Below are 12559 nucleotides of genomic sequence, written 5' to 3' on the forward strand. Positions count from 1 at the left end.
ACCCCTTTAGAAAATCCCCCCCCCCCCCCCCCCCCCAAAAAAAAATATATATATATAAGTACAAGCTGATAGAAAAACAAGCATTTGCATCCCTATGATTAGTATTATTAATTTTTTTTTAAATTGGTAAATTGTATTCATCAGCATTAAGGGTATGTTGGCCACCTCCAAAGAGAGCAATTACAAGCTTCCTATCAAATCTACAATCTGATCTACATCTTCAATACAAAGTAGTTAGTCAATATTCTGTAAATGTATGTTGCGTTGCTAATCATTATGCAGAACCAAAAGAGAAAAGTATACAGGTTTTTCTCAAAGTTTGACCTTAGCTCCATTACATCCATGCCATATATAAGGGGCCAAAACCTAGAAAAACTACTTCCAGAAACTGCTACAAATTATAGTTAAGTCAACTAAGGAATCGCCTTGGGCGAAAAGGAATAGAAAAAAGAGGGGAATAAAATTCCCTTGGCCTCTAAAAGTTGTTCTCAATACTCTTCCTCTTGTGTCATCCTTTTGAATATATAACTTCTTTCCCAATGATTGCACAAAAATTGCATATAATATGAACTCATATTTCATCCCTAAAGGAGAAGAACTGCAGTAAGTTGCCAGCGTAAAACTAGTCAATTTCTAATGAAATCACAAGAATAATATATATCAGCTAGCTATTCGAATTTGACAAACTTAAGAAGGAAATCTCGGAGATATAATCCTAAATTTCAAGTCAAAATTGCTGCACTAGAGAGCCCAGATAGCTTGCATTCATCCATTATAGAATCTTCAATTCATTTCCCATAAAACATAAAGTTATCCAATCCCAAATGATATTAGGGTCCCACAGTGCTCAAATAAAGAAGTTTATTTGTTCATACTATTTCACAATGACCAATCAAACAAAACAATTGAAGAGGAAGATTAATACACAACAACAACATACCCAGTGTAATCCCAGGCAAAATTTATAGTAATTTGTACCTTTTTATGGTGGCTTCCATGGGCAACAGAAATCTCCATGGCTTCAACATCAAAAGAATCAAGTCTTTTAGGTTTTTTAACCAATCTTCTTCTAACAGATCCATAACCTTGTTTAACAATTTCTTCATCACCAAAAAGTGACCATGATGGTGATGATTCAGAGTCCACTTCACTACCATCTACCCACCTTGTTGACCCTGTACTTCCTCCAGTAGTACATCTCCTCAACAAACCCACTCTATTACTGTTCTCTTCTTCAATCTCTTCTTCACCCATTCTTCTTCTTCTTTGTTACCACAATGAATGAATGAACCAGATTTGTCACTCAAAACTTGATCATCAATAATTAATGTGATGTTTTGTCTCACTATCATACAATATGATATCTTCTGAAATATCAATAATAAAACCTTTTTTTTTTGGTAAAATACATATTCCGTTCACTCATTTTCTGACAATTCAATAATCTTGAAACCTGTTGTAACTAGACCAGGGTCTGGGCGGCCGCCCGTATATGTTAGTTTAAATATGGTGTTTATTTTGCTTATTAAGTATTTAAGTAGATTTTGTTGTATTGTATCTTTAAATCAATGCTTAGTTCATAATGTAAAGTCTCATTTGCTTATTATTTAATAATTTATTTATTTTTTATAGTAGTTCAATAGTAGGCTTTATTTATTTTTGTAGGTTTTCATTATTGATGTGTGACATTATGTAATGATGAAAATTAATACAATTCTATTCAAACGTTATATTAATTAAAATAATATAATATTATAATAAAATAAATATAAATACATTATAAAATAAGTATGTATCAGTCATCTAAACACATAGAACAATAAGTATTATTTTTTCATGGAAAGTAACAGAATACACGAATTCATCGAAATTATTTTATTATCATAGTATTAGGACTAACTTTTTATATACTTAACTAATATTTTTATCTTCATTTAATTTAAAATTTAAAATCTTAAAATTATCAGTTGACTTCATTAATCACTAGACAATGCCATTGATATTTTCCTCAGCATGATTTTTGATTTTGGGTCTGAATTTTGATGGGTAATAGTAGTACTCCTAAATTACTCTATTATTTAGTGACAGCTTGTTTGATGTAGGTTGGTAGGCTGTAAAATAATAGCACGTGATAAATAGGTAGCTTCTTGGGATAAGAAATAGAGAATATTTGGGTTTGAGTCTCATTTTAAAGAATCACTAGTAAAATTACTAGCGCTTCACACGAGAATATCATATCACAAAATTTATAAAATAATACTTAAAATCTATCAGTCATTAAAAATAAAAAATTATATTATCTTACATACAAGATTACGTAGTAACGAACACTAATAATGTAAAGGAAAATGATAATTATACCATCTTATCATTTTAATCCTTCAATCAATCATCTTTAATTTTATTTTATAATTTATCATTTTGTTTTTGAGAAGTGTTACTATTTGATATTTTTGGGAAATCAAATGAACATCAACCTGAGATATTAAATTTTTAATAAATTAATAATTTCTGATTTAACGTTTCAAGCACACCTCTTCCAATTCTAGGTGCCAACAATCGTAAATCAGTATAAAACCCAACAAATGAGTTGGGGTCGAATCCCACAGGGAGCGGTACGTGTTTTAAATTCAATTAGGAAGTGCAAACGTGGTCTAATCAGTCATAGGAATAGAAATTATCAAAAAAGACATTTATCAAATTAAAGGGGTGACACGAATGTCAGATGAGGATTTTGATTTTAATTAACAACTAAAAACAGTCACAAAAACTTCGAAATAACAATAAGGAGAAGGATTCTCGGGATGTGATCAATTATAGGCAAATATAGGTATATGGTGATTGAAACTACTAGTAAATAGCTAAATATAAGTGAGTAGGCTAGACTATAAGGGAGATAGTTTTCTCTCGAACAACAACCCCGAATCAAGTGATTTCTTTCGAACATCAACAAGCATGACAATGAAGAGCAGCCCACACTGTAATTCATCAACTCTTTCGAGCTAGATGGGTAGGATTGGGTTTAGGATTTACTCTCTCGAGCTAAACCCAGCTCAACCCAATACCCACAAATCATCAATCAATAATCTTAGTTCTAAAATTTATCTTTCGAACAAGCCAAGAACACAAAGATAGAATTGCATTTGCAACTACAATTCATATATTAAACCACAATTAATGATTAAACTCACTTCAAAATAGCATTTAAACTAGTAATTAACAATATCCATAAATTAATTCAACCCATAATCACATGATCACACCCCAAGAATTGAGGTTTTAGTCAAACATCATAAAAAAGCAAAAACAAATACCAAATCGATTATCCATCAACTGGGTAAGAGTGATTTAGTCTTTACAATGCTTCAATTTGTCGAATCTTCGAAACCCACTTCCAAAATCTCCAAATTGAACTTCTCAAATTCTTCAAAACTATGAAAAACTATAGAGAAAGGTGTTCTGAGCTAAATTCATCTTGTCCAACACTCAAAACTCTACTCAACATCATAAAATAAATGTTCAAAATCTAATTTATAGTCGCCGAAAAATAAGCCACAAAAGGCCGTTTTGGCGAAGTAAGTCAGGCTCGCCGAACCACTCGGCGAGCCACCAATCGATCTCTTCCATCGCCTTTTGCCTTGGCACTCAGCATCCTCAAGGTCTATAACTTTGGGCGATCTCTTTTTGCTTCGTGGAATTACTCGGTGATTCGCCGACTGATCCTTTTTGTCGCCGACTTGGTTTCTTCCCTCAAGGCTGGCACGCTGGAACTTTAGGCAGTCAAGCTAGCCACTTGGCGATTCACCAAGTGCTCTTGGCGATCACCAGGCTTGCCTTTTCTTCATTTCTTCAGCTTGTTTTGTTCCGTTTTACATGTTAGTGTCTTTGCCCCTTAATCCATATACCTGAAAATCAAGGATTTAACATCAGTTTATGGCACAAATTAATCATTTGAGGACACTAAATGCGGAATGGCCTAAGAAGTCCTTGTACTTTACTCCGTTTGTAAGTTGGACTCTTATACTTATGACTTTGTCAATAAACCTTTAAACTCACCAAAACACAATATTTTAAACTCTTTTCTCATCTAATGAGTGTGCGTGTAGTACACTCATTTTACACATGAAATTCCATGTCATTTTTTAATAACACATCATAATTATTAAACTTTTTACAAAGACACATCAGAAATTAAAGATTTAAAAATAAATAATATTTTAAAAAAATACAATTGTCTCTCTCTCACTGTAATCATGTCTCACTCTCTTTCCCACTTCACCTTCTTCTTTCGCACTCCCACTCCTCTCCTAATAAATGAAAAAATCAATGTCTGCTTCCACCATTTTCACTTCTTTACACCTAAAATCTCTTTCAATCACAAAAAATTACCATTCACTATAATGTAATAAATTGTAATAAATCATTGGTATGCTTTAAAGAAGGGTTTTATTTATTTTTATTTGGTAAAGAGAGATATCAAAAAAACTTCAAGTTGGAAATTCAAGAAATAGATCTTGAAAATTTAATATTATAAAAATGGCGAATGAGTATATTTTCTAGCAAAAACTTTGTTAATTTTTTTTTATGATGGTGATGATGGGGTGTCCGTCAAAAAAGGAAGAAGAAAGTAGCATAGAGGTGAGGTATGAAACAGAAGATCGAAGGAGTGATGAACGAGGACGACTGAAGAAGAAGAAGAAGAGAAGGGTAGGGGAGGGGGTGGGGTGGGGGCGGGGCTGTGTTAGGGCTGATGATGAAGTAGAAGAAGAAGAAGAAGAAAGGGTAGGGTGGGGGCGGAGGTGGGGTTGAAGAAGATGAAGAATTTGAAATTTTTATTTTTTTTTATATATAATTTTGAGTTTTTTTTAAAAATAAAATATTGCATTTACTTGCTTCAAAACGTGTGTAGTCATGCACTTTTCCAACTCAGCTATTTTAATGCAACGTAAGCTCGGTCAATGGTCATAGGGGTTTAAAATATTGAGTTTTGGTGAATTTAAGGGTTTAGTTGAAAAAGTCATAAGTACAAGGGTTCAACTTACAAGTGGTGTCAAGTACAAGGGTCTTTCAGGTCATTATCGGACTGAGAGACCCTTAAACTTTTGCTTGTCCTCAAGTAAAACTCAAGTAAACTTTTGTTTGTCCTTAACTAAAACTCAAGATCAGCAGTTCAAAAAAGATCCCTCAAATAGTGCTGCATAAGACTCAACATGAATGCACACAACAAGACTCAACTTACTCATGCAATGATCAATTGTGCACTCAAAGATTCAAATTGTGATTCACAATTATCAAAGATTCTCAAGTTCACAATACTTGCTTCAAATGCAAGTTCAAGCTTCAAAGGTACTCAAATGCCCTCACAACAAAGATGATTACCTCTTCACAGAAAGTTCTTTAACAATTTATAGTTCCAGAATCACATAAAACTCTCACACTCACAAAGATGAATGCATGCATGACTTCACCATATGTTTGCCCTTATTTTCCAATCAACATTCGTTTCAGCTTACTCAAGATCACAAAGGTCTTTTCAAGGCTTGTAACGGAGCTGAGTATAAAGGTGTGGTCATTTAGGCTCACTGGTTGTTACCCTCATGAAATGTAGTCTGAACATCACTTTCTTCATTTTCTTCAACATTTTGATCATGCTCATAATTCACCCCATTATTCAACTTCAAATGGACTACCGGACACCCCATTTCTTTTGCAACTTCCACTACTTTATTTCACAACTTTTTCATTCTTTTTCTTGCTTTCTTCTTCTTCTTCTTTTTACGGAGGGGTTCCATATTTTCAAAATCATTGCTCAAAGGGGTAATTTTTCACACTTCTTGATTTACCATCTCTTTTCACCACACCCCAACTTAGGCTTTTGGCCTAAGTTGGCTATTCAAACAAACCACACTTCATGAGAGTTATGGGAGAATTGATAAAGAGGGATCACAATTGTTCAAGTTTCTTCCAAGAAAAGGATAAGGCTCAAAAAGGTTTAAACATCTCACAAGGTTGGCCACAAAAAAAGGTATATTGTCAAATTGTTTTACTCTTTAAAATTGTTGCCTAAGATCATTTCAAGTGCTTGCATCACTTAGTCAAACGGACCAACGGGGCAAATTCTAGGTGTCAACACACAATGTTCAAGGTAATCTCATCACACAAGGCATAGGCGACCAATATCAAACGAGACTCCACACTTTCTAGCTAGTGTGCAGTGTTCATCACAAGAGACTCATTCGATAACCGGCTAGTCACAACAAGATGCAAAAAGTCCACATATTGTCTATGCAACTTCATTTGGCCTCATCGTAGTCGCCCATTCATTTAGCTCAATTAAGAGCACTATTCAAGTCATCGGTATTGATCATAATCGGTACTCAAATTTGCACAAGAACAGCCACAATCACAAACAATAGAGGTGGCACATTTTTCAAAATAGGTCAAAAACCATTTCCATTCAAAACAAGGAGCCACAAGCTCAAACATCCACACAAGCGAAACACAATCAAAACACAAATATAGATCTCAAAACTCAATATATACAACAAAAATGTAATCACAAGAGGTAGGTATAGAAATACCTCACCCCACCCACAAAAGAAAAGTAGTTGTCCGCAAATGCAACTAAAATACAAAAATCAATAAAAACAACAGAGAGAGAGGTAAAGATGTCATCCTGCCAGGCTAAGCGTGGGGTGAAGTCTGCATCGAAGTCACTCCATTTGTCGGGGCATCAATGCACGGGGTCACACTCTAGTCTTGGACATCAGTGCTCGGGGTAACATCAACACCGGCTCCACTAGATCCTACTATAGAAGGATCCCTCAAGGAAGTCTTAATGGCCGACTGTACCATAGCCTCTTCAACCTCAGTCAGGCCCTCATATGTGGTCTTCTCTTGAACATCGAGTTGCTCCTCATCAGTCTCAGCTTCGGACTCTGCAGCCACATCATCAGATCTAACGTCATCTCCGGTGGTAGCTGGAGGCACATCAAAATAGGCTGGAATATCTGTGTCCAGGTCATCAGGGATCTCAACGATCCCAAAAATCATCGACATATCAGTGGACTTCAGCTGGTCCATATCTTTTCTTAACTCTGCAATTGCTGCCTTTAAGACCGTTACCTCATGAGTGGCTCTCTGACCTCTCACAAACATATTTATCCTTAATGTGACGACATCAATAGACTCTCTAAGAGGTGTCAAAGCAGCGGTGAGAGCTCTCTCAATCATCCCAAGAGATGTAGCCTCTAGCCTGGAGGCACGCACATCAGCAGAGTGGGCGAGGTGCCCCATCCATAGCAGCATGGCTTGGGTGAGTAGAGGTCGAGATGCAGTAGTACTAGTAGTATACCTAGGAGGCAGGGGAGCAGTAGAAGAGCTCGGAGTCATAGAAGGGGCAGAGCTAGAAATAGGCCCAGTGGCTAGAGTAGGCAATACTGGTAGTGTCTCAATATCAACAACATGAGATGTATCCACCGGGGCTGTAACACCCCTCAAAATGAAGTAGGATAAAGTAGAGCCTCACAATGGGTGTTATGCATTAATAGCTTGTTAAAATAATGAAGAATAGTCTTTTTAGTCAGTTTTAAAGAGTTTGGAAGTCAAACGTCAAGGGACGACCAAGACGTTCAGAAACTAGTCTTTTACATGTTGGTGTGTTCTAGTATGTTGTTCATGTTTTTATGTGTTGTTTGGAGTCTAAAGTCAGTGGAGGTGACCCTAGTGCCTTAATAAATCTTTTTAGGGTCAAAACGTTTGGGTACAACTCCCCGGGACCACCCTAAGGGTCCCCGATGAGGACCCCAACCCTTGGCCAAACAAGCTGCCAAGGCAACTTGCAAAATGCTCATTGAGGGAGCATGTCCGCGTCGCGGACTAGCTCCACCAAAGGCCAAAAGTTTGGTCCGCGTCACCAACATGTCGCAGACTCTTCTGCCTCGAAATTTAATTTCCAGAAAACTTATGGGAACACCTCCGCATTGCGGACTTGTTTCCCGACGAAATCTGTGAAAATAAAACTCAAGTTTGACTTGTTTAAAAGGTCCAACTAAGTGAGGGGTAGTTTGGGTACTTTGGGGAATTATTATAAACGGTTAATTCTACCTATTTTAGGATATTTTAAGTGGTGAAAACCCTAAAACCTAGAATTAGACCTCATTATCCAATTGAACCTTCCCTCTCAAATAAATTCTCTCTCTAGAACTCCATGGAAGACATTGATGAACCTTCAAGCTAGGGGATGAGTTTCTACTGATTTCTCCTTCAATTCCTAAGGAAATTAATCACAAAGGTATGGGGATTTTATCTTTGATTCTCCTTTCAATCAAAGAGCCAAATCAAAGTGATTTCAATGTTTTTCAAAAACACTAAAAACCCCAATTTCAATTCTAAGCTTGGGTTCTTGCATGAAAGTATTTCAAAAGATGAGTTATGTTAATATTGATGGTTTTAAGGGAAAAAACTCCATGAACCCTTGCATATCTTGAAATCCAAATTTTGGGTCTAAAGTGGGTCTATTGAGTATATATTTTGTAGATGTTAGAATTGTGAGGTTTGATCCCTTTGAAAGTGGGGAGGTGTTTACTTTATAAGCATGTTGTGATCATGGCCTTGTAGGCAAAGTTGGATGATTGTTGTTTTGAGTAATGTTGATAATGTGAAGGTAATGTGATATGATGTGAATTTGTGTATGGTCTAAGAGCATGAAAGGTGACCTTGTGTAAGAGACTTTATGTGTTATGCTTGGTTGTTGTCTTCTTTGAATGACTTATAATGAAGGTGAGGTTAGGATAGACTATGTTTACCTACTCTCACACCTAGTGATGAATGAATGAAAAAAATGGAAGAATGTGTGAATGAATGAAAGAATGGGAGTTAATGCTAATGAATGAAAGTTGGGTCTATTGTAAGGATAGTCTCATAAGGTACTCTTTTAAATGAATGGGGTTCCTAGATGAAAGATTTTCTCATCTTTGAATCCAAGAGCTTCCTTAAATGAATGAATGTGGGTTAGGATGAGTACTCCTTCGTGAGTTGAGATGAGAGTACTTAGTAGCAATCCTTTTCCCTAATGAATGAATGTTGGGCTAGGATGGGTACTCCTTCGTGAGTTGAGATGAGAGTACTTAGTAGCAAATCCTTTTCCTAATCGAATGAATGTTGGGCTAGGATGGGTACTCCTTCGGTGAGTTGAGATGAGAGTACTTAGTAGCAATCCTTATCCCTAAATGAATGAATGAAATGAATGTCCTAATTCCGTGGGGAGTAATGTCTAGCACCGAGAGGATATGAAAAATAGGTGGATACTCCTTCGTTAGTTGAGATGTGAGTATTTAGTAGCAACCCTTAAGATGGGTGCTCCTTCGTGAGTTGAGCTGAGAGTACTTAGAAGCAATCCTTCTATCCATTAACTATGTGCCCACATAGGACGAGCTAGTGGTCTCTACCATGTAAAGGCTAAAAGAATGACCCTACCTTAGGCAAGTAGGGATCCCTCATCCGGTAAGGGTACTACCGGGATTCCATGTCAAGCTCCATGGTCTATTCCGGTTAAGGCTCCTCCCCACATTAATGAATGAATGAACTAGGGTCTCTTAAGGGTGTACTACTTAGGATATGTAGTGGAATGGGACATCATCTAGACATTGCACAAGTAGACATTTAAGGGAGATCTTGGTGTGTCTTAGTAATGATAATGAATGAATGAGTCTTATTGGGCTAATTAATGAAAGTGTTGGTCTTTGAGCATGCTAATGTGAAAGTGAGTCATAATGAATTGAATGTAAGTGCTTATGTTGAATTGAATGTATGTGATGATCTTATGTCATTAGTGAATGAAGTTGTGTAAATGCATTAAGTTGAATCAACGATCTATGTTGAGATGTGAAGGGAGCTTGTCTTGTGTAGCCTTAAGGATCACTTGAGTGTGGTATGGAGAGGTAGTATGGGCTATTTCACCATGTCTTACTTAGGTAAGTCTTAGGATGACATTTGATGAGTGTTCTAGTTTTATGAAGTGACTTGTTGGCTTATGTGCTTATATGTCTTATGTGATTAATTGATGAAGGTTGAGGTATGCATGGTAAGTGCACTTTGTGTGACCTTAAGGTGGTGCCTTAGTATGGGTGATGATATGGGACGTTGCCCATACATTGTACAATGGTATTGCTTAAGGGTTACTTAAGGTGGATGTCCAAGGGAAAAAGGTAAAGGTAAATGGGTTATGTATGTTTATTAGGTATTGTGAAGCATATGACTTTGTATTGTTAGTTGAGACTTGTAAGGTGCCTATTATGTTGATGTTCATGAAATTTTATCAAAATGGCATGAATGCATAACTTTCCAACAAATATCCCTTTTAGCATGTTTTGCATATCCTCATACTTAGTACATGTGTTAACCCCTTTCTTCTATTTTACTACAAGTGTAGGTTGTGGTAACTAGGAGGAGATTGTGCTTTGGAGTGGCTTGGATTGCTTCACTCTTCCAAGTCCTTGGTATGTCCTCAAGATTCGAGGACTATGTTTAGAAGTTTCTTAGTCATTGTAATAGACACCTAAGTTTCATTTCATTTGTAAAGGGTCGTGTCCCTTAGTACGTTTTAAGTTCTTGTCTAAGATTGGCTAAAGAGACTTAGTAGTTCCGCTTGTGTATTGATGTTTTCAAATGTTGTTTACTCTTGACGTCTTATGGTTTTATTGAATAAAAGTTTTAAATTCTTAGTGATTTTTATGATCTATGCGATGAATGAATGCTAAGGCTTGTATAAGACCTCCGAGAGGTCGAACACGCATGTAACGGCTAGGGGGTGCTCTCGGGTCGTTATAGGGGCTGCCCTCTTAGTCTCAGCCTCATCATTCAAGTATTCGGCCTCAATACGCTGGATGTCAGTAGAGGAGGTGGGAATCACTTCCACATCCTTCTTGTCATCACGTGGCACCTGGGCTCGTCTGCACAACTCGGTGATCAACACAAAAAATGGGAGAGATGTCTGTTGTTGCCTACCTCTCATGGACATCTCTTGTCTAATGATGGCACCAAGATTGATGCTCTTCCCGACAATGATAGATCTAAGACATGCCGTCTTTGTGTGGCGGAGGATAGACTCATTCTGAGACGGCATGATTGTGATACTGATGAAGCTGAACCAGTACCTCGCTGCCACATTGAGGTCTTTCTTCTTGATTGGTACTCCGACCTCGATCCAATTAGGAGTGCTGTCAGATAAAAGAGGGGTCAACTAGCTTTTCATGTCATCCAATGAAGTTCTCTTAATCATGCTCTGGTAGTCATCTGCAATATTTTTAGTGCACTCCAATACAATGTTTATATCCTCACTATCACACTCTACTTTCCTTCCCCTAACAACTATATAGTCTACTGGCTTTAAGGTAGCAACCTTCCTATTTCTCTCTGACACCAAAGCTCCATAAGCAGTGTAAAACTCCCGGACCCAAATAGGAATGTAAGGTCCCCGGGGTTTAGTAAAGATCTAGAATTTGTGGGATTTCAAGGTGCTTCAGATCTCCGGATATCTGTCCACCACACCATCTGTGGACAATCTCTTCTCCTCGATGATAGTCCTCAGTCCCTCGAACTTTAGTCTGTTGAGAGACCGGGGAGGAGGACCCTGTGAAAGTGGTGCTGGGACCACAACCTGATCTGGAACTGGAGAATGAGGAGTAGTCTGAGGCACCTCGATCCTAGATGGATCATGCATCCTCTTGGAGCGCACTTCATTTCTCCGGGCCAATAGCAGTTGGTCATCCTCAGGCTCAAATATGACAGCCTGAGGATCCTGGTGTTCCCCTCGTTTTCAAAAGTGGTGAGGTGAGTGGCTTAAACTCCCTCACTGTCGGAGCTGACCTCCGGTGACTCAGTTGCGGGGGCCTTGCCCTTTCCTTCCCGTGGTAGGAAGTTTGGTTGCCTTTGCTTTGGATGCTATTGCATCCTCATTGATGACAATTCCTTTTACCCATTTTCGGGGGGGGGGGGAATGTCTCGTCCTGGTACTTCGGGTCTAGCCATATCTGCAAACCACATCGAAAAGAGTTAGAAATAATTCAAGAAAATTTGCAGAATTCAAGTTGTAGAAAGACTCGCCGAACCAGTCGCTGAGTCACTTAGGCGAGCCAGATCGGGCTCGACGAAAGGACCAACATAAAAAATTCCAGAAATAAAGCAGGTCGGCGATGTTCAAGGCCCTTCGGTGAATTGCCGACACTACTTGGCAAGCTCATACTAGCCCACCGAATATTACAGTGTGTTTAGGGGTTAGGGACACAAAAAGGGCGATCAAAGGAACCTTTCGGCGAGTCGCCGAGTGAACTCGGCGAATTCAGGCTTCCCGCTGAAAGTTACAGACTCAAATCAGCCAAGTCAAGCAATTAAGGGAAATCGAAGGGGGACGTTGGCGAACCGCCGAACGGTTCGACGAGCTCAACCCAACTCGTCAAACTGCCCGACGTGCCAAATTTCAACCCCGTTTCCCAAAATCATGCCCGCAGCCCCCAAAATCAAAATCAAATCACACACTACGCAATTCACATTAGACCCA

General features: G+C 38.0%; 1 protein-coding gene across 1 annotated transcript in view; it reads right to left on the reverse strand.

Annotated features, from left to right (window-relative positions):
- The window catches only part of LOC102586097 (putative potassium transporter 12), a 7740-nt gene extending 6269 nt beyond the window's left edge, over positions 1–1471 (reverse strand). Inside the window, exon 1 of the mRNA XM_006340052.2 lies at positions 979–1471. Coding sequence (XP_006340114.1) covers positions 979–1254 — 276 coding nt within the window. The 5' untranslated portion in view covers positions 1255–1471. The remainder of the gene's footprint in view (positions 1–978) is intronic.
- Positions 1472–12559: the final 11088 nt, after the last annotated feature.

Source organism: Solanum tuberosum, unplaced genomic scaffold (assembly GCF_000226075.1).
Source record: "Solanum tuberosum cultivar DM 1-3 516 R44 unplaced genomic scaffold, SolTub_3.0 scf00016, whole genome shotgun sequence".
Lineage (NCBI taxonomy): Eukaryota > Viridiplantae > Streptophyta > Magnoliopsida > Solanales > Solanaceae > Solanum > Solanum tuberosum.